The sequence below is a fragment of the Dryas octopetala genome, chromosome 8 (assembly GCF_963921425.1).
Source record: "Dryas octopetala chromosome 8, drDryOcto1.1, whole genome shotgun sequence".
NCBI lineage: Eukaryota > Viridiplantae > Streptophyta > Magnoliopsida > Rosales > Rosaceae > Dryas > Dryas octopetala.
This window is the reverse complement of record NC_141373.1, coordinates 3,363,426-3,389,042: the sequence shown is the minus strand read 5'-3', so window position 1 is coordinate 3,389,042 and position 25,617 is coordinate 3,363,426. Positions and strand designations below refer to the sequence as shown.

Genomic DNA, 25,617 nt, shown 5'->3' with positions numbered 1-25,617 from the left:
CTCTGTATAGGATTTGTGAAAAAACCCACTTACTGATATAAGTTTTTCTATATATTTCTTGATTCCAAGCAAATGATTTAGGGTTAATATTATGTTCACACTCTTTTTTGTTTTTGAGATTGAATATGAATTAGTGAATTTGACTTTCATACATATAAATTTTTTCTTCATGGTGGGTTCTTCATAGAATTTTTTTTTTTTTTTGTAAAATAATATGAATAGATTCTTTCATATAGCTGTGTGCGTGGGTTCCTTCACTTAGTTGTTGTGCATAGGATTATCTTTTTCTTTCATGTGTAAATGAATGACAGAAATCCAATCCTATATATATATATATATATTTTTTTTTTTTTTTTTTTGTAAAATAATGCATGTGAATTGTTTAAGCTGAGATTATTTTAGGCCAGCTTAAGCTGAATTTGTTTAAGAGTATGAATTTTGTGATTTGTGTTCCTTTATATAATGTGAGATTGAGTTTTATTTTCCTTTTGTTGTTCTTGATTTTTCCCTGCTTTTAATCTAGAGTCACATAATTCTTCTCTTTATTCATTTTATTCATTTCGGTTTTTATGTCCAAATATATACAGGTAATGATGCAGAGATTATGATATATTAGAACAAATGGACTTCTATGTACAAGTTGCTTGATGAGGGTAAAAGGATTGTACAAGTGCTGCTAGGGATTTTATTTGTTTTAATTGTCAATGCAATTGTAAAACACTTAAAATCATGATCAAGTGTGTATTATTTGCAACTTGGAGCTTTGATAATTTAATGGTTCTATCTTAAGTCTCTACAAAGATTAATGATAAACAAGAATGACTATTTTTTTTTCTCCTCTGCTTTCAAATTGTCTCTTTCCCACATTTGAGTAACTTTAATATGAGAGTATTTCATGAATATAAGTTATATTATACAACAAAACATTTTATAGCTAAGATCTGGTCATATTTTCTAGATGTGTTGTTAAACAGAGACTTTGTTTCAAGCTTATTATGCTTATCATATGCCTAACAAAAAGCATGATCTACCAATGATGAGCTTCCTTAAGCAAAGAAGTCGAAGTCTTATTAATGCTAGAAGAGAAAGGGAAAAAAACCTCCTACCTGACTTCTACCCAAAAAAGAAATAGCTAGCTTGTTCTCATTGGGATAAAAACCACTAGAAGAAAGACTTGAAGGAGGGGAAGTTACAGACTAAAGGTTTCACTTTTCATATTCTCGAAAGACATCCATATTCTCTAAGGAAAAAAAATAAAATATATGATGAACAAATGGTTGTTTTCCAACAAATATCATTGGAAAAATTAATGATCTCCCTGAACAAATAATCTTTTCTTTTAAATCCTTGAAGTTTAAAGTTATATATATATATATATATATATTATGTTCTACAAATGATGGAGGATAAACAAGAATGACCATACCAAAAATCTAAGTATAATAACATCTCTATGTGCACAAATCCAGAAATTTGTATTAACATCTAAAAATCCATGTACATTCTTGATAAACATATTTGATCCATAGCAGATTACACATTCAAACAAAATACACATATGAGACCCATTTTGCTCAGCTTGTGAAGGCTTCAATATCCATATGCACAACTTGTACAAAGTATCCAATGTCAGGCTGCAACTTAACATGATGCCTCTCAACAAAAATATGATGGTACCTCCCTCTTCAAAATTTGCAGCACCACTCTCGCCATAGCTGTATACATGACTTGTAAACAAAAATTATAAGCATGATACATGTTTAAACACCTCAACATAAATTTTAAAAAGAAAGAAAAAAACAACCATTCTAATAAATAGTAAATTCACATCAAATATATATATAAGAATGATACCTTGAACCACAACTAGGCATCATTCATATTTGGTGAGATACATTCTCCATCCTTGTTGCACATGGAAGACCTGCATGAAAGTTAGTGAATACAGATATTTCATCTTCAAATTAATTGAAAGACTTAATAAGATAAATAGAGTACTTACACAGTAGTGAAAGTTGAACAAATTCGTTTATCATGACCGATTTGTCCACACCCATGACAATGTCGTCTACCCTTTTCCATTGCCTTCTCTTTCCCTCCCTTTAATCTCTTTCCAGACCCTTTTGCTTTTACTTGAAGTGGGTCATTTAATCGTTTTAGCTGAGAACTACTAGTCAAATTTTCAGAGGCTTCTACACATGTGCAAGTTAAATTCTCAGAAGCTTCTCCACTTCTCAGAATCTATTCATGTTATTTTACAAAAAAAAAAATTATATAATTTTGGGTTTCTATCATTCATTTACAGAGGAAAAAAAAAATTTCTATGAAGAACCCACCATGAAGAAAAAATTTATATGTATGAAAGTCAAATTCACTAATCATATTCAATCTCAAAAGCAAGAAAGAGTGTGAACATAATATTAACCCTAAATCATTTGCTTGGAATTAAGAAAGCTATAGAAAAAGTTAAATCAGTAAGTGGGTTTTTTCACAAATCCTATACAGAGACAAAGAGAGACGAAGAGGGAGAGGGAGAGAGAGAAAGATAACCTGGTTGATTCTTAAATCGTTGAACTCGATCCTCTCTAAATCGTGCAGCTCCTCCCTCGAATCATGCGTTCTTCTCTAGTTCGTCGTTCATCGTTCATTGTTCATTGTTCATCGTTCGTCATTGTCGCTTGGGTTCTTTTTCTGATCCATATGGGTTGCACATGGGTTGTTTCAAGAAGATGGTTTGTTGTTCTATTTTTCAATCCTAGCCATCTATTGCATCCAATGGACCACAAATAGAGTCCGCATTCATGCTTAATATTTTTAATCCGCAATAGAGCCGCACCCTTACTATATGTATGGTTATTTGAGTTATAATTAGTAATTACTGTATATATGTGGGTTAATTTTAGGGGGTCATTGGCTTTGGTGCAGTAAAAGTGGTAGCCCCAGGACTACTCCCATTTGGTTGTATTACTGCTGCTGTCACTGCTTATGATGAAGGGAACTGAAGAAAGCCAATGAATAGTATTGCATCTGCAGCCACTCACCATGACCACCTTAAGTTTCCTTGAGGGGTTGACGAAAGACCACCCTGATGTTACTGTCGCCTGCGGTGACCACTACAGTGAATTCATGTCCTTCGCTACAGTGATGTTACTGTCCTTCACTACAGTGAGAGTGACTCTTTCTCTCTCTCTCAATTAATTTTTCTTTATTTTTTCTAAAATAAATAATTAATAAACAGGGTTTGAAGCTGGAAACAAGCCATGCGGCTTGGGTACTGCCCCTCCTGCTAATGGTGATACCTTTAACCGTCGTGAATAACGTGTGGTTATCCAAAGGTACCACTTTATGCTAACCCGGAGAAAACGTGCTAGGTGGGATGGAGGTCATTCCGGACATTCAGCCAAACTCAAATGCAGTGCATGAATTATTATTATTGGTTTTAATTTGCAAAGCATTAAAGAGATCTAGAGAGAGTTTGAATTTTGTAGAACAAAATTTGGTTCTTGGATAACTAAACTACTTGACCATCATGACTGCAATTTTGCAGTTGAAATGAGCTTGGTTGCAATTACATTTTAGAAACGCACATTTCATTGCCCTAAATAAATTAACACAAAACACCCCCATTCAAGTTCCACAACACCACATTAATATGGTCATGTTAAAACACATGATACTGCAACAAAGAAACCAAGAAATCAACCCATACAAGTAGACCAAAATCATATAAGAAGCATTCTACATTTGACACAAGTAAACAACTTGGCCATTGAAAAATTATGGGATTTAAGGATCGATGATGGAACAAACAAGAAACATGACAATAAACTCATTAAGATGTAATCCTCCACAAAACTGTATGACACAAGTAAACAACTTGGCCATTGAAAAATTATGGGATTTAAGGATCGATGATGGAACAAACAAGAAACATGACAAGAAACTCATTAAGATGTAATCCTCCACAAAACTGTATGACACTACTCAAAACACTACTCAGTCCCTAGAATTTAGTACTTAACCGGGGCAAGGATTTCAAGCTGGGCACCAAGCTTCTCCTCTGCAGATTTTTCAGCCTTTACCCTAAGTTTAGTTAGCTGCTTCTTCCTCTCATATGCCAACTGAGCCCTCTCTTTTCTCTTCTTTTCTAGCTCCTGTGAGCAACAAATAAAAACAAGTTTGAAATACTCAGCAGGGAACAAATGTAACTTCACATTCAAGGTTTGTTAATCCGAGAACATCAAGATGTTGGCCATATGAACATGTAATCATAAAAGAAGACAAACCCAAAATATATATACAACTAGCACTACATTTCTGCATCAAAAGAACCTTTCATCAATGATCAGGCAAACAAGGAATAAAGATCTTTACAAAGCAAGCTAATTGTCAAGCTTGAAGTAGTTCCTAAAGAGACATGTATGAGCATGAAAACCATGTAAACCATATATAAATATGAATGAATGAATACATGAAGGGCATAAAACCACCAAGTAAAGTGCACTGAAGAATGCAAGGATAGAGATAACTCTCAATAACACTGAATGGGAATAACACCAACTCAATTTAACTAGCAAAAGCTACTTTATGAAGATGTGCAAGCAAATAAAAGACAACGACTATCAAATTATGACTACATTGAACGAGAATTATAGGAAAGAAAGTTATCAAATTACAAGCACAAAACACAATGCATTTAAGTTGAGCTTCATCTTACCCTGATGGTGTCATAATGGTTCCATCCAACCTCAGACGAGAGCCGACCCAACAAGCAGTACTTGTGGCCCTTCTGCAGCCTCAACACCCTGTTTTCAAATTTCCATCCAAAACCCATTTCAGATAAACAATTCAACAAACAGCTACAGAACCCAAAAACAAAAAAACAAAACAGTTCCCACTCCCACTCCCAACCATACTCACTTAAGAGCATCAGGAATCACCATCCTCTTCATCTTATCGTACGGTGGAGGAATCCCCTCGTACGCTTTCAGCCTAGCAAGCGCCGCAGCTCCACGCTTGGTCTTGTGCGGAATCATCCTGCAAAAACCCAAAGCAATCACCATTAAAACAGTAAGCGAGAGACAGATACAGAGAGAGAGAGAGAGAGAGAGAAAGAGAGTTGTGAAATTACTATATTACCCTCGGACGGTGCGCCAGAAGATCTTGGCGGGGGCGCGGAAGTGAATGGGGCCGTGAGAGGGTTTGGTGTTCATGCGCTTGCGGAGGAAACGCATGTACTTCATCTTCTGCCGGACGAGGCCGCCGGAGATGGCGATCTCCTCACAGCGGACCACATCCACCCTCTGCCCGTTCAGAAGCTCCTTCGCCACGATCGCCGCCAAGCGCCCCATCATGTGGTGCCTCGCGTCCACCACCACCCGCTTCGCGCAAATACCCGACCCGGAAACCATTGTCGCTCTCCCTCTCGATGCTCTCTCTGTGTTTGTCTCTCACTCTCTCAGTGACTGTGACTGTGATACGAGGCTATAAGAGGACTCGGAGCTAGGGTTTTTGGGCGGACCGGAGGACCCTGCATCCGGGTTTGGGCTCGGGTCCGGCAATTTTATACCGAATCTTCTATAGAATTAGAAGCTGCCTTGTTGGGCTGGGAATTGGGCCTTGTATCTTACGAGTTAAAATTTTTTCAATGCCGGCCCAATTTGCTCATCGTCCACTTTATTGGCATGTTTACTAATTCGTTGGATTCCGATTATGAATTACTCATGTATTTACTAACCATATATGAATAAAAATATAAGTGAGGCCCACATGATATCAAGAATTCAACTCTTTATTTTGGAGAAATTGGATTCTTAGGTAGAAAGTGGTATTCTGATTGCTGGAGAAACAATCTATCATGAGTCCATTTTTTTTTTCATTTTTCATTCCTATTTTTATTTTATATAGTTTAGTAAACAGATTCAATGGAAATCTGGATTCTAATTTCTCCTCAATTCAATTTTTCATAACCCAATTATAAATTAGTAAACATGTCATATATGTTGTGTGATTCACCACCTACAAGGCACCAAGGATGTATCATTTTTTAAGTAGTATTGAGGGGAACAATCCATTTAGAGTAATTTGGATATGAAAACGAGTGTTTGCTTATAAATTAATACCAAATATATATATATATCTCTATATTTTTTAAAAAATATTCTTTAGTTGTTGATCTTTTGTTTTTTGGTGGGATTTAGTTGTTGATCTTTACGACGTTACATGCATGGTTTAGTTTATTTGATCACAGGGCATGTATGATAGTACTCAACTATCGAGAGCTAGACAGCTAGCTACCATATATCCTTGGTGTGTCATCAGACATATGACATGTGCTGAGATTTCTTAACATTTCATGAATAAAAAAAACTATTTAAATCCTATGTAGACCACTTCTTAGAATATGATTACAGATAATATTCACTTTTATATAATTTGATCAAATATAATTAACTGTCAACAATTATATTGGAATGTCACCTTTTATAAACTTAGGAACTAACTTATCTCGAAATTACCCTTATCTCATCGATGAATCATGATCATCACATCCATGGTGTATTTGGGGATGATTTCATGACTTGATCATAAGAGCTTTACCATTAGAGTTATAAGCCTCCACAACATGTTTTCTGCTAAAACATTGATTCTCCATAAATAAAAAAAGAGTGAGAGAGAGAGAGAGAGGGTAAAAAAAGGAACAAAAAAGTTATTAGGTAAAAGATAAAAAACAAAATAAAGAATGAGGTGAAATAGGAAATTCCATAAAGCAATAGGCCAAAATTATAAAATTAGCTAAAAAGACACATAGGTGAATGGTGATTTGGTGGTTGGTGGAGACTAAGCCATCCCACCTTTACTTACCCCCATTGGCCCATTCCCAATCAAATTTGTTCTCGGCCTCACCAAACCACCTCTCTCTTTACTTTTCGCTTTCAAATCCACGCAGTCTCTGTGAGCGAGTGCGAGGCTGCACAAAGTTTTGATCGGTTTCAAAGTCTTAAAAGTTAAACAGACTCTCCTCAGGCAATGGGCGGAGACAGCAAGGTCTACAGTTTGGCTGAGGTCTCTGAGCACAACGACCGCAAAGACTGCTGGCTCGTCATTGATGGCAAGGTATAGTGTATTCTCTGTCAAAAATGGTCATATTCCTTCATGGGTTGTGTTTTTTTGGTTAATATTCATGGGTTGTGTTAAAGTCTTTGTGTTTGTGATTGAACCTGTTCTTGTTGCATCGTTTATGGTTGAGTTTCATTGGGTTTACTCTGATTGGATCTGGGGTTTTTTTATAGATTTTGTAAATTATTTGCTTGTGAGTTTTGAGTCTTTTGACTGCTATAGTTGAATACTAGTTTATATTTGGAGGGTTATGTTTGTATGTGAAATAATACTTATTTTATCCTTGTATATAGTCAGCAAGTTGTGAATTGCTCTGTCAAATTATAGTAGTAATTAAATCAGGATGATATGGGACCTTACAATGCATTTCTAAGATTGCCTCAAAAAAAAAAAAAAAAAAGGTCCAGATGGCTGATTTAGATTGACATGAATCAGATTGATAATTAATAAACATCAGTGTTGTCACGATGATAAATGTCATTGAACTTATGGAAGCTTCATCTACTCTGGTGGTGAATGTGCGGTTGTTTGTTCGTTTTTATTGAATTTCTTGGCTGAAAATGTGGTAGTTTGTGCTTACAATACAGATTGATCTCTATTAAAAAATAGATGATACTTTTTAGGTTATGTTTGTAAAGAATGTAGAATCTGTAAATCAAGCAGTTTGTAGAATCTGTAAATAGACGATTAAATTTTGATTCTTGATCTCATATGTTTGGACTAGAAGCAATATAGAAGAAGTTTATTGTTAAGGGAGGGCAGACTAATTACAATGTGACAATGTGTTGGAACAGGTATATGATGTGACAAAATTCTTGGAGGACCATCCTGGTGGTGATGAGGTCTTACTGTCAGCCACAGGTTTGACAACTACTGCAGAAACTTGTTGATGCCCTCAATTTGATTTGCGGCCTTAATGTGATCTATGGTTTGCAGGGAAGGATGCAAGTGATGATTTTGAGGATGTTGGCCACAGTACCACTGCTAGAGCAATGATGGACGAATTTTATGTTGGAGACATCGATACATCGTCCATTCCCACGACTACAAAGTACACTCCTCCGAAGCAACCTCACTATAATCAGGACAAGACACCGGACTTCATCATCAGACTCCTCCAGTTCCTTGTGCCCCTGATAATTTTGGGTATGGCGTTTGGCGTCCGTTTCTATACCAAAGAAAGAACAGCGTAAATGTTGAACCCAAAAGAGAATTGAAAAATCTTTCCAATAAGTTTTTGTCAGGGTTGGAAGACCCTTTGTCAGTTTTTGTGTTTTGGAACTGTTCCTGATCAAGGGATGTTAGGATATTTGACTTCTTTCTGATAATGAGTTTGTGCCTGCTTCTTTCTGCTTTGCAGTTAGTATACATATCTTTTGGTGGTCTCACAAACTTGGACTTTTTTATTTTTTTTTGTCATTACAAACTTGGACTTCGTGAGCTGCTTTGGTCTTGTTCGATGCTTCTTCATGAATACGACATGTCGTTGAACTGATAGGATAACGGATTTGTTTTGATGCCAAGTATGGTGCATTTTCGACGTGATCCAATTAGGACGAATCGGGCCCCTGATCAAGGCCCATTGCACAGAAATTGTGATTCTTTATTGGACCTGATTCAGGTGCTCGGGAAGGTTTAGCTATAGTTGCAATTTACACCCAAGAACTTTATCACTACAGTCTACACCTAACATTTTTCTTTTTAACTTTCCAATCTTGCCTTCACCCATTTTCCTTTAATTAAGAAATCAAAGTTTAAACAAAAAACAAAACAAAGCCATGCCAGCCACATGGCTGGTCATGACCTCCATCTCCAAGATCGAAGCCCGATATCCTCTATGGAGATGAAGTCGGGTTCTATGGAAATGGAGGCCACCCTCCATCGAAGCCCGATATCCTCTATGGAGATGAAGTCGGGTTCTATGGAAATGGAGGCCACCCTCCATCTTAATTGCTAGCATGGCCTCCCACCACTTTTTTTTTTTTTTTTTAAGTATTTCTAAAAAAATGTGTGGATAACTTGAAAATTTTAGAACATTGTGTAATGACTAATGAGTGTAGTGATCCAATTTTTGGATATGTACATAGCAACCCTTTTAACTTTATTAGTGATCCATCGAATCAAACCCATGTTTTCTTTGATAATTTGATTAATAAAATAAGTAGCAAAAGCCAGAAGGCAAAATAAAAAGAGAAAAACAACTTCGAAGTTCGATCAAGTGAAAACTGTGGAAGAGGAGCATAATAGTGATCAATGAATTAATATGCGCGTGAATCACATTAACCTCTCAATGTCAACGTGAGGGGTGATTTCAAGGTCGCTCATTGGATCATTGCAGCTATATTCTTGTTAATTTATTGTGCATTATGTACTCAGGTTCTGTTCATAATGTTGTCACAATGTCACTCACTCTTAAATTCGAACAATCCAATGCTCTTGAGGCTGCTTTGACTTCACCACTGCCTCTTGGATATTTTGAACACCAGCCTACGGATATGGCCATGTAGTTTTGTGACTTAAAATATGAAATCATATGGTTGTGTTTAATTAATAGAAAAATGACTGCGGATCCATCTGTACAAACTACAAAATAGATCATCCTATTGAATCAAATTCTTCCGGCCAAATTTCTTGTTCACCGAGGAATCATCATAAGATTTGCCGCCTGTATTTTATCATCTAGTGAGGTGAGGAATTATAAGTAGAATACTTATGCAGTCTCTTTTTCCCTCTTCCCTCAGTTTTCTTTTGTCCTATATTTGCCAAGAAATATAAACTGGCAATGGGAACCATAGCAGGGGAGAAGGGTGTACTGAAATTGGTGCGTCCGGGAAGGCGTGTGGAGGTTCACAAGGAACCAGTAACTGCTGCTGAGGTGTTGACAAGGTACCCCAGGCACTGCATCACTAGGCCTGACATCTTCGAATTCCCATGGATTGTGGTTAAGCCTGAAGCAGTTTTGACCCCTGGAAGAGTGTTCTTCATAGTTCCCAACCGCACAATCTATCAGTTGCTGAAAGCCAGAGAGCACTGTGATGATCAACCTTCGTCTTCTTCGAAGCAAAGAACATGTCATAAGGATCGTGGTCAGCAACAGCTGGTGTCTAAAGAAACCTCCCCACCAAAGGCATATGCTGGGATGACACCAAAGAACCGAGAGCACAGAAGAAGGCTTAAGAATCAGTTTATGAACCTTTCTTCTTGTGCCACTGTAAGCCCTACTGACCAAGAACCTGACAGAGGACCCCAAACCGATCTCCAAGTTGGGTTCTGGACAGACTTGTTTGACAAACGACAATCAAAGATATATTCAAAAATTGAGACTCGATATGCTAAAGAAAATGATTATAGCATCAATGGCATGACTGCCAATGCTCCTAGAAAAGTAGATGGTGATCTTAAGTTTGCAAAAAGTAAACAGGTCACCATGTTGAAATCTTGTTTAAGAAAACCTGACAGTGCTCGTAAGTTGCTTCATTTTAAGGTAGCTTTTGTCTTGTCAGACAAGGATGAGGAGCGGGAAAGCAAGGTCACTGATCAACGGGTGCAGTTTCCAGGCTCTGCTTAAATTGATGATTCCAACAGTCATTCTTTAAACCATGTTTTGTATGTTGATTATGCACCAATGCTTGTTACCTTGCTAGAGCAGTCATATAGATTTATACTTCCATTTGTTTTTTTTCTATATATCCAGAGGACCAGCATAGTGTCTATATACTAATTAACATGAAGCTACTTCTCCAGCTGCCATGCACTTGCTACATTTACAATCAAAGTAGAATTTTTCTATATAAACATCAAGCCAATCAGAATGACTGTAAATGAGAATCCTGCATGCTAATTTAAAAGTTACTAAATGATTTAAAGTTTAAACAAATGTCAAAACTGTACTCACTCAAAAGCATCACTTGCAATCAAGAAGCTTTACCCGCTATTCCTGACTCAAAGCACCCAATCTTATTTACAGGGTGGCCAAAAAAGCATAATATAGTAAAAAGGCACAATGAACATGGCGTGCACTTACTTAACAAAACGTGAAAAAATTCCTGGTAATGTGAATTGCCTAATCTGTGCTTGCACACGTTCTCTCAATCACCTTAGAATCAGTTCTATATGAATGCCTGGATGGAGAAGTGGATCCCCTTGAAGAACTATGTCCAAAGAAGCTCAGCTTGCCAATTTTCTTAGAGAAAGAGCTCATAAATTTACGAGAGTTAGACTTTTCCATATCCCTCTTCATACAGACATGTTCTCTTTCAAGATCATTTAGTCTCATCCGTAGCCGAGCAAGCTCGAGTTTTAGTTCACGGTTTTCTCTCCTCAATGATGCATAGTTGTCTCGTGGAGACATCGCTGCACTGAGTGCACCACTGCTGATCCGCCATGACTGGTGCAGTGGTTTGGGTTCATCATCACCATTGGAGCAGCCTAGGGAATTTCTGAGCCTTATTTGCTCAAAATAAAGCACTTGTACTATTGACTGGAGGGGGAGGCGCTCATTCTGTGCAGCGTGTGCACCAGCTTCTTGTGAGAGCTTTTGGAAATCAATCAGTTTGCAGAGCTTCTTCTTGTCTGTATCTGATAAACCTTGATGGGCCTGTCGGAGAAAGAACATATATAATTAAATGTAAACTAATGAATGAATGGTGCCTTTCTACCCTGGGCCTTTTATTATCGCAAGAAAACTTATATTGTCTTCTTATCTGAGTGATAACTAGAAAACATGGACATTGTGCATTACTAAAGCATACTGCATAATGAAACTTAGTTGAGTGGGAAACTTAGTATGATAACATTTAACTTATATTCCCCCCCTCCCCCCCTTCCAACTAGCTTTCTGTAAATAGAAAAACATCTTAATTGAGACGAAGAAGAAAAACATACTTTTAAATAAATATCAATGGCTCGATATAACCCATCATGAACAGTTCGTGCATGTGCAGGTAAAGCATCAGCAATGACTAAAAATTTAGCAAGCTTCAGGTTTGCATCAGGGGCTATTTCAGCAAGGTAATTGTCCACCAACTTTGCAACTTTAAACAAAGCAGTTTGGGAAGGCGAGTCAGGACTATCAGATTCAAAAACGGAGGCATCTTCCATATCTTCTTCACTATCATCTTGCTGAGAAAAGTTAACTAAAATCCTATGCACTGTATCCACATCAAATAAAGTATCGCCTGCATGCTTGAAAGATGGGATCAGAAGGTCATCAAGAGTAGCAATATCCAACTGGGACCCAATCCTCCTCTCCAGATCAAGTCTGCAAGCAATTGTGCAATCAAGCATTACAGCACTTCGCAGAAGCCCGAAAAGGAAATTGATTGGAACAGCAAGTTTCTCAACAGGCAGAAGGCTGACAATTGTCTCAACCACAAGTTTTTCATGCCCATATGAAACTGAAATTACATCAACTTTTGTCTGGCTAGAGGGGTTCCATAAGCTGGACTTCTTTGTCAACTCCTTCTGGGCATAGTTCACAAGAGATGCACCAATACTCTCAGGGCGGACTCCACGACATTTCATGGCTGTTATGACTCTTTGGTACAAGTCAACCCGAAGAACAGAAAGATCTTCTATCCACCAGTCCCCATCACATTTGGTTTGCCTGTTCATGTGAAGCCTCCCTGAGCTGCTATACTCCAAGCGTGAGAAGCTTGAAGCGATTTGCTCTACACAAGCCTTTGAGGCTATTGCATCTATGCACCGGCAAACTATTCTCAGCTCATCAGCTAGGGGGAGTAACATTTCACATTGTTGCAAAACTTCAACACACATTTCAAGACTCTTGCAAACGACGCTTTCAAGATATTCTTCGGCACGTGAACCAAGATTATCTTTTGAGAACTCTTCGGTCATTTCAAGGTAATCAGAAACACAACACAGCTGAGCAACATTTGCAGATGTGATTTCAAAGTTGATACCATAACAGAATTTTGCTGCCAATTCAAATGATTCAGCACCTCCTGGTAGATTAACTAGCTCCACCCTTGAGATATCAGAATCCCTATGTTCAGCAACTAACTTTCGGATTCGCCCACTTCGAGAGACAAGAGGGAACTGCATTAAAAAATAACACATTATCAGAAGTCCATCAAGACAGTGAAATTGCAAGTCATGTTACAGCATCCTCTGATTATTGCATTAAAATTTACACACAGAGAGAGAGAGAGAGAGAGAGAGAGAGAGAGAGAGAGATTTGTTGCAAGAGTCATTTTGATGAATCTGTTTCCAAGCAGAAAATAATGATGAATTGAAAAGTAAACAAAACAACGCAAAAATAACGTAAATAGTTACCTTATGTAGTGAGAAAGCCCCTCCACTCACTTCTATTGTAATATCGCTAGGAACATCGCGGAAAATCCTACAGAATATAACAACCACACACTAATACAAGAGACAATTGCAGCTATCTGAAATTACACTAATTAATAGAATTTAAAGCTCTCTTTCTAAAATACATATGAAGAGAAAAAAATCACAAAAAATCAGACAGTAAGCAGTTAGAATTATTATTGAAAACAAGTAATTTTATTAACACTTTACATTGATATAAAACTTTCCAGAGTAGTCAAGAAACAATTGAAAAAGACAACTATGAAGTTTGGCAATGAACGCAGTAACCTCAAGTCCACTAATACTATGACATAAGTCATCAGAACAGAGAAAGAGCAACAAAACCACAGAAAAAATAAATGGCAAACAAATAAATGAAAAGCTATGCACTGCCTGTGACAGCCATAAAAGTAATAGTAGAACAGGAATAAATTACAAGATCAAAGCACAAAGAGATATCAAACATACCACTGACAGTATCATTCAGGTAATACTCAAAGAAGAAGATGGGAAATACTCAAGTGAATTACAACATCAAAACCACACAGAAAAAAACAACCAACAAACCATTCATTGTATCGCTGCTGCCGCGAACTCTTAGCCAAAGAGTGCTGCTGCTGCTGCTGCTGTTGATGCTTGTCACCGCGGTCCATGGAGAGAAAGGTGGTAACCCAGAAGAGAAAATTGGAATGTCAGGGCAAAGAAAAAAGGATGGTGGGGTTGAGAGAGTAATTTGGGAAGAGAGACAGAGACCCAGTGGGAGATGTTGCTGTAGGTGAACCTCTTTGGCCATTTTCGTCAAACAGGTGGTGTTCAAACATAGATTGCAATTGTCCAAAGCAAATGGGCCTCTTTGGTGGGTCATGCTTTCTGCCTTTTTTTTGGGTTTTAGTATCACACTCAGTCACACAGTCACACTCAAAATCTTGCATAATCTCTTCCTGTTTTTGTTGCTCTCTCTTGGATTAAATGTGTTTTTAAATTAAAGGAGGGGGTGCTGTTTTCCTTTCGCATAATATTAATAGTATTATACTGAAGAAAGAGGAGCACAGAAAGGAGGGGCTTGTAACTTTGTTCACTGTTCACAAACAAAGTCAAAACCTCTCACCAGCACCAGGCAAAAAAACGCGGGAAAAATAAAAAGTAGTTTTATTAGTTTGACAACTTTGACATATTTTACTTTTTTGTCCCCTGTAAGTTGTAAGTTGTAACGATAAAAAAAGTGAAATATTCCCTGAGTCTTTTGTTTTTGTCAGAAAATATTCCTTCAGTTTGTAACAAAATAAAATTCCTTCAGCTAAAAATATCTTGACTCATTCCATAATCAGGCTTTATCATGCAATTTACGAATAATTACACATATTTGATATTTATTAAAGATCTCGATGAGATAGTGAATTGTGTAAAAAAAATTTTGGTTATTGGAGAGGTGTGTTTTGAGGACGCTTCTACATATATACTACTTGAATCTTTGTTTACCCTTACAGCTAATTATGACTTGCTACTAAAAGTATAAATAAAGAATTAGCATCAACCATTAGCCACTTGAAACAACAAAGCCATAAGAGAAAGGTCTATTTATGGGGTAGCAGCTCCAAATCCAATGGTCAAAAGATGAAGATCTCTAATTACCCCTTATGTTTAAGGGTAGAAGATAGAAAAATAGCTTTGCCTTTTGGGAAAATTTGCACTATGCACGTGAGGAAGAAAAAACAAAGAAAGGGTCAAAAAGAAAGAGAATAATTAATCACAATTTGGATAGGGAGAGGTTATGGCCACTTTTGATAATTTTGTGATTTATGATTACCCACTACCTCTAGTGGGTCATCTTAATGTTATTAATGTATTAGGGCCGAATGGGTCCGACCACATATCATTATTTACATTGGTATGATATGATAATTTGGTTTGATATGATGTCTTCCACCACCACCACCACCACCACCATTCCTTTGCCCTAGATGCAAACAAAAAGACTTTTGGTTCAAGTCAAAGTCACTAAAACATAGATGACAATGCAGCATGTATTGTCACAAGCATAACCATGTATATATATGCATGGAGAGCAGGATCCTAAAGTTAAGGATTGGTGGTTGATCTTACATAGGAGTGCATTCGAAGGTTTGAATATGCTTTTTGAAGTCAAAATTAGTTTCCTTATAAAAACAACAATCCTATTGTGACATAGCATGACAACTTGGTGATTTCTTAATTTTTTTGAAAAAGGCAAATTGGCGTACTTATAGGCTTATAGCATGCATATAAGTATTTTTCTAAAAGGAGAGGGCAAAAACCGAACTTTTGACTTCAAATATTCATACGCAAATTGTTTTATGTCTAATATTTTTATTCAACTTAATACACCCAGAAAATGTTATAAATCCACGATACTAAACATCTTGTGTGTCATACATTGTGGGATATATATTTCTATATCTTCTAAAAATTGGTATATATATATATATATCCAAATAGCTATAAATGCTACAATATGAATCATTGTGACATGGTAAAATTTCAGCTTTTAGAGGTAAATCATTGTGACAGTACTGCTGATTTTTTTTTTTTGGCCACTAATGTTTGTGACAGTACTGCTGATTAAATTGATGAAGAGGAATATTAATCGAAGTAGGCGTGCATTGTTGTGGTGGTGAGCAAAAGTCAGTCCCATACTCCCATCATTAGTAATTCTGCACGCCAAGTGTTTGATCAAAGTAATTGATGATGAGGATGACACATAATATATGTAAAGGCATCCAATGTTTGTTAAGAGTGTTTTTTTTTTTGGGCCACTAATGTTTGTTAGAGTTTTTTTTTTTTTGCCACTAAATCTAATGTTTGTTAGAGTTTTACGTGTTCTAATTAAAGGACTATGCATGGTCGCAACCTTTCAGAGGACACCACAGCTGGGAGGTGGTCACGTGACACAAACCAAAGGTCTGGACTCTGGAGCCCGCTGAATTATGGATTTTTGTTTTTATCACATAAACAATAATTGAAAAGGTTACAAATATTCGATCATACAAGTTCATGAAGATATATTATGTTACTAGCTCTATGTCCATTTCCAATCCCCCATAACCAACCACACGTTTTTGAATTAGAAGTGTATCTTGGACAACTGAAGTCAAATTTTAAACCCTAAATCATAAACTCGAGTTAGACAATTCTAATCTGAAGTCTAAACCCAATTGAGTCATCTATCGCAGTCAAGTTACAATCCTAATTTGGAAAAAATTTACAAACATGACACATACTTTGATAGTTATTTCATTTAAGACATTAATTTTGATTATTGTTAATGGATGACACATACTTTTATTTTGTGTCAATTAAGAATCCTGTTTTATCTCAACTTTGGCCCGACATTGGACCCATCAAAACTCCACCAAATTTAGCAAACTTATACTTGAGTTAAAGCTATGCATCTCCTCTTTACAACCATACAAAGATCACTCAAATTGAATATCTACAACTTCAGATAATTGGCTCAAAAGTAAGGTACCTGAAACTGTCCAATCGGATTTCTGAGAAAAAATTTAGACAATCAGACAGTTTCGGGTATCCTACTTTGGGGCCGATTATCTGGAGTTGTAGAGATCCGATTTGGGTAATTTGTATATGGTTGTAAATAGGAGATGCATATCTTTAACCCTAGTATTTTTTGAATTTGGTAGAGTTTTGATGGGTTCAACCAAAGTTGAGATGAAAGCTGAAAAAAAAAAACATGGTCCTTAATTGACACAAAATGAAAGTATAGATTCTTCATTAACACAAAGCAAAATTAATGTTCTAAAATGAAACAATCATCAAAATATGTATACTATTTGTAAATTTTTCCCTTTTGAAAAGAACTTTGCAACAACTCAAATAATTTCTAAAGAGTCATGATACTTATACAAATGGTTACTAACTCTCTCTCTCTCCCCATTTCCAATGCTCCCATCACAAACAACATTTTGAAACTCTCTCTCTCTCTCTCTCTCTCTCTCTCTCTCTCTCTCTCTCTCTCTCTCTCTCTCTCCATTTCCAATGCTCCCATCACAAACAACATTTTGAAACTAGTAGTACATCTTGGGTAAGCTGAAGTCAAATTCTAAACCCTAAAGTCAAGTTAGACGATAAACCCAATTTCCATCCTAGATTCCATACCCGAGCCGTCCAACACTCCAACTCATTCGAGTTACAACCCTATCTTGAAAAGGATTTTTTTTTTTTGACCACATCTTGAAAAGGACTTTGCAACAACTCAACAAGTGCCTAAAATGCAAACAAGCCCATCACGCTTGCTCTCTAGTTTAAGGGGCCAGTTAATAGAGCGGCCCAATTAAGCCCATAATCACTTTTTTTTTTATGACCATCGCTCTCTTTCTTTCACTGAGGAGTCTGTGACTCGCAACCATTTCGCGAATGGACCTATCTTCGTGGTTCCGACGCACTCTTTTAAAGAATAGCGAAGAGACCAAAAACCCAGATCCCCCAAAGCAGCCCCATCACCAAAACGAACAAGAAGAAGAGCTACTCGGAGTCACACAGCAATTGATCGATCACGTCAAGTCTTTCACTTTAGACACCTTCAAGAATTTCTCTCTCCCGGGTAGCTCTCTTATTATCACCTTATGCCAAATCTGTTTGGTAACTGAGAAAACAAAAGAAAGTAAAAGACAAGTGCTTTATGTTGTTTTGGTGTTCTAGAAGTGAAATGAAAGGTTTTTTTGATTAAGTTTGATAATGAGTTTGTTGGGTTCATGTGGGTAAATATCAAAATCTTAAGCTGGGTTTGTTATCATACATTTGAATCTATGCATCAGTACAATAAGGACAATAAGAACTGTAATGGGTTCTTTCTTTTTCTTTTTTAATTGAATTAAATGCACATTGAATTGATTGTGGTGTAGATGATGAGGGAGCTACTGGTGGTGACAATTCTCCGACAACTTCGAGCAACACTCAAAATGATCTCTCGGAATGGCAGGAAAGACATGCCACCCTTGTGCTGTCAAAAGTGAAGGTTGAATTCTAGCTCGACCTATATCTTTAATGCTTTTTGCAATTGATGTCAAATTCACAATTTTGAAGTTGGTTCAATATATAATAGTTCTTTTTATAGAAGAGATTATAGAATGTTGCCTTTTTTTTCTTTCTTTCTTTTTCTTTGGCCTTATAAGAATGTTGCATTGTTCTCTAACAATTTGCAAGTTTTTTTTAATTGGTTGGTCCCCTTAAAATGTTGAGTTTGTATTTCACTGAGAGCTGGTTTTTATCACACCAGCTCAGGAAATTGAATTAAATAGCAAAAAGAGGATATTCTAGGAACCACAGCTAGATTTTTTATAAGATATAACTTGGAGTTGCATCATACTATCCTTTAAGAGCATAATCATGGATCCTTCTTGTTTTTCAGGAGATTTCCCATCTAAGATACATGCTATGCCCACGCAACTTGAAGGAACGTCAATTTTGGAGAATATACTTTACGCTTGTCAAGCCACATGTGGCTGAGTAAGTATTTAGAAGTTTCAAATTTTCAATTATGTTGCACGCCATGTTATTAAAGAGCACAGTTTGAATGATGGATTAGTTGTTGACAGGATTTAAGGAGTACTTATCTAAGAGGTTTACTTTTGGTTATTCTTCTCTAAGAATGCAAGGGTAGCAGACTAGGTGATAGATTTCCAGCTGATCACATGAGTGCTTATAGCATACAGAGTGCATATGACAGAGCTCTAGACTCTTGTCCTCATTCCTATCATAGGACAGAGAAGAGTTGTTAAAGAATTAATCAAGCAAAATGATCCTCTAATCTCAGCAAAATTGCATGCTCTACACTTGGATGCAGTTAGCATTGGTTTAGTCATAGGTTTGGATTGTGCATGAGACCAATTTTTGCACATTAATATTTTCTTGTTTTGTGAACTCTGTACATGTGCACCTACACCATTTGAATCGTCTAACAAACAAGCAATTGAGTTGAAGGAACGAAATTTGTTTTGTTGTGAATCAGATAGCACCAAGCTAATGATTTAGTCTGACATGGTAAGGCTTATAATAGATGTTACTGTCTATAATGACACCATGTTGTCACACCTGACTAGTTCAAAAACTTGATTTTTAGATGATCCCTGAAAACTTTTCTTGACAAAGGGATGATGCTTAGCTAAAGAATAACTCCAGCTAACCTATATTCATGACATCAATTTTTGTTCATTTTTATTTGTTCCTTAACAAAAACTGCATTCAGGAATTAGCGTGATAAGCAAACTCTTTGAAACGAAATGATGAAAGTCACTTACTCATTCAACGGTGTTTGACTATTTTCATTAAATGTGATTTCTTGATTTGATTATCAGATGCGAGCTGCGTGCCATACAACTAGCAAGACTCAAAGAAATGGCAATGGAAAATGAACTAAAGTCTACAAATGCCAATGCATATGAAGTTGAAATGGCAGAGGCAAAGCCTAGAGCAAGCTTAGCGCCTCCAACTCCATAGCATCACATAACACTGCATTGTGCATTTGTTTTTAGGACTAGGGATGTATTGACTAGTCGACTGTTCCACTGGACAAAAAAAATACAGAATCCTATCCATTCAGTTTGTGCTGATGAAATAATAATTTGTTAAGGTTAATTTCTTCATGTATTTCATGTAAACTTTGAATATTATTAATCAGAAATGCAATGTTTTTTTTTTTACCTTGAAGAGCTGTACATGTGTGTAGCTTTTATAGTCTTATATGCATATTTGGATTGTCTCTCAGATCAATCTCGAATGCTCAAGTTAAAACCCCATTATGGGTCAAATGGGCCTCCTCAACTTATGCTTAAGTGAATACCTGCAATGGTATTTGAGGCTACATCAAAGTAAGACATTGAGGCTGTGGGCCTGTGGCCCTGGTACTTTAAATTGCAACCCTTTGAAAATGAGTTATTCTGAAAGGCATTTTTGGTGTATTGTATGACATATCTGCATGTAACTGTTTGTACTTAATGGTAAGCCTGTTTCCAAATGCCATGCAACTGACTCATTTATGATGCTAAGTATCCAACTAAAGTAATTATCAACTTTCAAAACACCCATATTTTTTACAGTTTTAAAGGGCTATGAGTTTGGAATTTTGAATTTCTTTTTTTTCCTTTTAGGTAATGAGGAGTTCCTAACGGCCCATTCCTCATTGCAAACTATACGTATCCAATAAACTAAAGTACTTTTGTACACATGAGAGTTCGAATCTTGGATATCTAAGTTTACCATTGGTTTCATACTCATCATCATTTTACTATTGAACCACTGGTGAGAGGGTTGTATTTCAATTATTACTGTTATGTCAGTCCATTGGTAACCCACTCTTGCTCTCCTACCATATTCCGTTCTTTAGCATCAAAATGCAAAACAAAGTGGTGCAAACCGCAAAAACATATATCCAGTTGGACTGAACAGCAACAGCTTACCCTACAACTTCCAGTCTTCCACAAGAAACAAAGCTTTCGCAGAGAGAATCTAAGTAGAACATCATGTCGCTACTTGCGACTTGAATGTAATCAAAGCAGAAGCCAGAACCGTACCATGTCCACATGTGAATTTAAAAAAGACTCAATCCCTACAAAGGTCTATACATACATGATTCATGGCTTCATGCAGGCTCAGTAAATCCCCACTTGGCACACTGTAACTGGGTCTGCTTTGCCACCACAAATTAGAAGCAGAAATCGTTAATGGGATAAGAAAAAATCAACAAAAACATCATCATGTCAGTCAGACCTGGAGCTCTCAAGTTTGACACTAGCCAACAATCCACAACTGGTTGCGCAACCCCACCATACCACATTCGTTCTTTTCTGATTATAAATTGCAGGAAAAGGACAACTTCCCCGCTCAATTTTCAGACCCTGATCTAACAAATTGAATAAAAATTGCAACAGCATGCATACACACAAAGGGCTATGTAAAATGTGCAGAAACAATCATGTAGCATTTCGATAGGGAGATGATTTTGGCACTTCAAAATCAACCTTATGCACTCCTCATGTGTGAGAGTGTAGAGGAGTGCAAGTCATTTTCACTTCTTGTAGTGTCATAAGGGAAATGGTATTTTGAGTCCAAAAAGAATTTTCTGCACTATTCTTGTGAGAGTGAAGTGTGAAGTCATTTTGGAGCGCCAATATCATCTCTCTTAAATAATTAAGTGAAATCAATATTTTCCAATTACATATATGCTAGATCAATTTAACCAGCTAGTCCAACTGGTCCATGATTGCAACTTTGCAAGTCTCTAACCATGATCACTCAGCAGAAAACTCTCTCACATTTAAAAAGGAAATAACAAAATCAGAAAGCAATCTTACATAAGATTCACATACTTGGAAACATCAACATCAAGACTTGTACCATAAATCAGCGCAGGTTATGATCAATTTAATTAGTTATCAGTAGAATGAGGGGTCCATAAAACAGATGAAAAGGCAAAGATATCGCCTACGGGAAAGGAAATGAGTTACATTTATTTCCAAAGTGCACGCAGTCTCAATCCAGTCATCCCTACCTAAATATTGACAAAGGTTAATTTCACAGAAGACAAAATGAAAATCTAGTAATTAGATATACCCCTTAAAATTGACAATGACAGAAAATCAGTGCAAAAAACCACCTAATCTCTTCTCAAATGATCCCTTCACTCTTCATCAAAGAATCTGGTTTTACGCTCTAGTGACTGGAGACTACTTCATAGCTCTGTTATGAATCGTCAAATGGACGATTATTTCATTTTTTTTACTTGGGCTTAAAAGATTTATTTCAGATGCTGCACCCACTAATTCCTGGCACTTCCTTCAAATGCTAAGCATGTGCTTCCCTTAGGGCAACACTTGCACCCATTCATACCTTCCAGGAAGGGGTAAATCATTAATAATGTCGAAGTTGTACCTGCGAAAACCGAACAAACAAATAAGAGGATTTCGTCGAGTATTCACAGGTGCATTGTGGCCCATCAGGCACCAATGCTAATAATCTATTTGAGCTAACCTACACTGCGGATTAAAACATAAATCATAAAAGTTAGTGATGGAATGAAAGTAGCATACTTCTCAATGAAGATTTTCTGCTGCTGCTGCTCAGCTCGGGAGAAGAACTCCTCCATCTCATGGGTTGTTGGGATATTTCTTTGCATATCATTTCTAACTCTCCGGTGACTAGAAATAGAACTAGTCCGCCTTGTGGTGGAACCGGGGGTTCCAACAGTGTCCGACCCCCTTATCAAGCTGCATGGCGTGCTTTCCCTGGTGCTCCTGCATAAACATGGAAAATTAATAATACTAACTCGGTAGATTTGCATATAAACATTACTATGCCAGCATCAGACTACCCTCACCCCAAAATATTATTTCTGGGGCCCTCCATCACCCAAAAAAGAACCCCCAAGTTTTTTCTTTTTTGTTTCTTCAAGATAAAATTAATGACACAATCAGTAGGTCAGTACACTTATAAGCATGTCAATTAAACCACCATAAACAAAAAAAAAAAATCCTAGAAAAAGAAACTGTTTTGAATAAAACAAGCTCCGATTTGGCAGTGTATGCCAAACCACAAAAAGCACGAGATCTGCAACTCTTTGTCACCTACTGCCTAACCCCAAACAGAGTATCCAACATAAGTGATAAGTGTTTCAGTGGCAACTAGGCCCCATGAAAATGATACATATTATTGCAAACACAGACGAAGCACAAGAGCTATTGCTGTCAGTACTGCAAACCTCTTATTATTTCTTGATTTCATCAACGCTATTTTTAAAAATAAAAGGGAAAACGAAATATATAACCAAGTTGAAGAAATGAATTCACACCCATAATACCAACAATTTTGTCTCTCTTCTCCCACTATGTACTAACAGATAGAAACAATGTTTTAAGTTATTCACCAGGTTGATGCGACAAATCTATGCAAGAAACCTTGAGGGCCTAAGCTAAATTAACAATGGTGGGTAAAGATAACCAAAACTTGATTTTACAACTATCTCTGCATAGATAATGCACAACTATTAATATGTAATATGGATGATGTCTGCTCAATTAAACTTTTTTTTTTTCTCACTTTGAAAGAAATAAATCAGATTCCTCCATATGGAAAAGTTGGATTTTTGATAACTCAGCTGAGAGTTACACATGTCTCATATATGTAAACTTCGAATTATTCATTAAAGGACCTCTCACAAGTCACAAACGTCACTAACCTTTCATGATGACATTTACATACACAATATAGCATTAATGCATTAGATGAAAGTGAAAACACGGAAACCAAACACAGAGAAGCTATGCCCCAATGGGAGACTTCAATATATGTATGTGTATGAAATATAAATGAAGACATCCTTCAAAGACAATAAAAAATAAAAAAAATAAAAAAAAACATGAAAAGACAATAAATGTGAGTCTGTGAGACTGTGACACACCCAAAAGCCAAAGCAAAAAACTTTCGAGGGTGAAAATGTGAAAGCAAACCAGAACAGCTTAAAGTTTTTTAAACACAACCCCTTTTTCTTGCGAGGGAAGAAATCATGAACTTTTTCCAAGTATGAAAAAACCCAAAATTTTTCCTTTTGAGTATTATTATTTATTTATGAAGAAGAGGAGAATCAACCAGAAGCTAGCAAATCAAAGCCCGCACACACAGCTGGTCAGCCAAAAGAACTCATTAAATGAACCATAAAAACTCCATATTTGAAAATTTCTAGTAAACACAAAAAGAGACCCCAAATATAATATAAAGTTATTAACACAAAACTGTTTTTCTCTTATCTTTTTCTTCTGATAGGAAGTACCTTTTTTTTTGTCTGACTTTTGAAAGGACGTTCTGACACCATTAATCCCACATATTAACAGAAACCATATTTCTTAAACATGAGGCAAAAACAAAATAGACACTGAAAAACAGAGCCAAAAACACCAAAAAATAATAATTAAGACCAAAACAAAAAAGAAAATAGAAAACCCATTTCGAATAAACACACGAAGAAAGCAAAAATATACCTTTCTCTGCCTTCAAACTCCAAGTTGTTTTCCCCAAAGGAAGCCTCAACTCCCCCATCGTTACAATACTCTGCTTCACTCCCGAAATTACCAAAACACCCTTTCCCCTCCTCCTTCCTCTCACCTGACCCAGCCCAGCCCGAGTCCACCGACGAGCCCAAACTCACCCTCGAATTGGACCCGGAATCGACGGGCCTTCCACGGCTCTCTGCGCAGCACTGATTCTGGCTCTGCTTCTTCAATGGGGGTTTCTCGAGACGGCGGCTTCTGAGCTGGAGATAGTACAAGGAGGAGGTATCTGGGTCGGGTTCTACAGTGGGTGATTGTTGGTTTTGTTGCTGTTGCTGTTGGAGTTTCTGGAGGGCTAGGGTTTTGGCTCTGGTTCGAACGCCGAGAGACGACTGTGGCGAAACAGAGACCTCCATCACTGCCACCCCACCAGTGATTTTGGATTTCTCCATGTACTTCCCCATCTTTTGTGACCCTCTGAGTCTCGGCCTCTTGGATTTTTTGGTTTTCTGTTTTGGGTTCTCAGGTTGTGCGCAGTGTGAGTGCGATTGTGAAGGTGGTGACGAAACAGAAGCTCAAAGTGAGAGAGAGAGAGAGAGAGAGAGAGAGAGAGAGAGAGGGAGGGACCAATTGTTTTGTAATCTGACTTAGCTTAGCTATCTGTGACTGTGAGTGAGTGTGAGTGTGAAAAAGGGGTTTGGGGGTGAAGAGGAAGAGAAAAGTTAGGGTTGGGGTTTAGGGAACAGTAGTAGTACTTTATATCTCCACATTCTCGTCCTATTTTCATTATTTGCCCTTCTCTCTCTCTTTAGTCTCTTTAACTTATTTCTGTGGACCCGTCTTATTTTCTTTCTTTTTTTTTAGTTAAATAAAAATTATATTTCTTATTTTAATTTTTTAGCTTTCATCTTCTTTTTTTTCAATATTAAAGTTGTGATGGATTTTAAATCATTTATAAAAATTTGGGAATCATGCTTTATTGTACTCAAAATATTTAAATAAGTCAATTTGGTATTTAAAAAACAAATTATAGAATGCATATTCATCAATCCAACCAAATAAGGAAGTAATTACTAATTTACTAGTAACTTAGTAAGTGGTGAAACTTTGGCTTTCCTTTTATTTTTTTTGT

General features: G+C 36.8%; 5 protein-coding genes across 5 annotated transcripts; 2 read left to right on the top strand and 3 right to left on the bottom strand.

Moving 5' to 3' along the window:
• Positions 1–3,694: 3,694 nt before the first annotated feature.
• On the bottom strand, positions 3,695–5,463 carry LOC147276070 (large ribosomal subunit protein uL13w-like). Its single transcript, XM_086253416.1, has 4 exons — positions 5,140–5,463; positions 4,921–5,037; positions 4,718–4,805; positions 3,695–4,154 (listed from the first exon to the last, which is right to left on the bottom strand). The coding sequence occupies exons 1-4, from the start codon at positions 5,409–5,411 to the stop codon at positions 4,011–4,013; spliced, it is 621 nt and encodes a 206-aa protein (XP_086109542.1). The 5' UTR covers positions 5,412–5,463; the 3' UTR covers positions 3,695–4,010.
• Positions 5,464–6,887: 1,424 nt separating this feature from the next.
• On the top strand, positions 6,888–8,549 carry LOC147276069 (cytochrome b5). Its single transcript, XM_086253615.1, has 3 exons — positions 6,888–7,116; positions 7,914–7,980; positions 8,056–8,549. The coding sequence occupies exons 1-3, from the start codon at positions 7,030–7,032 to the stop codon at positions 8,310–8,312; spliced, it is 411 nt and encodes a 136-aa protein (XP_086109741.1). The 5' UTR covers positions 6,888–7,029; the 3' UTR covers positions 8,313–8,549.
• A 2,388-nt stretch (positions 8,550–10,937) lies between these two features.
• LOC147276068 (Phototropic-responsive NPH3 family protein) lies at positions 10,938–14,427 on the bottom strand. The gene is made up of 4 exons (XM_086254406.1): positions 14,020–14,427; positions 13,414–13,480; positions 12,004–13,176; positions 10,938–11,716 (listed from the first exon to the last, which is right to left on the bottom strand). The coding sequence occupies exons 1-4, from the start codon at positions 14,103–14,105 to the stop codon at positions 11,183–11,185; spliced, it is 1,860 nt and encodes a 619-aa protein (XP_086110532.1). The 5' UTR covers positions 14,106–14,427; the 3' UTR covers positions 10,938–11,182.
• A 3,419-nt stretch (positions 14,428–17,846) lies between these two features.
• LOC147276067 (BSD domain-containing protein) lies at positions 17,847–20,144 on the top strand. Its single transcript, XM_086255208.1, has 4 exons — positions 17,847–18,049; positions 18,351–18,463; positions 18,857–18,954; positions 19,803–20,144. The coding sequence occupies exons 1-4, from the start codon at positions 17,863–17,865 to the stop codon at positions 19,942–19,944; spliced, it is 540 nt and encodes a 179-aa protein (XP_086111334.1). The 5' UTR covers positions 17,847–17,862; the 3' UTR covers positions 19,945–20,144.
• Positions 20,145–21,856: 1,712 nt separating this feature from the next.
• ICK3 (Cyclin-dependent kinase inhibitor family protein) lies at positions 21,857–25,194 on the bottom strand. Its single transcript, XM_086254610.1, has 3 exons — positions 24,477–25,194; positions 22,533–22,736; positions 21,857–22,374 (listed from the first exon to the last, which is right to left on the bottom strand). The coding sequence occupies exons 1-3, from the start codon at positions 24,947–24,949 to the stop codon at positions 22,305–22,307; spliced, it is 747 nt and encodes a 248-aa protein (XP_086110736.1). The 5' UTR covers positions 24,950–25,194; the 3' UTR covers positions 21,857–22,304.
• Between the last annotated feature and the right edge of the window lie 423 nt (positions 25,195–25,617).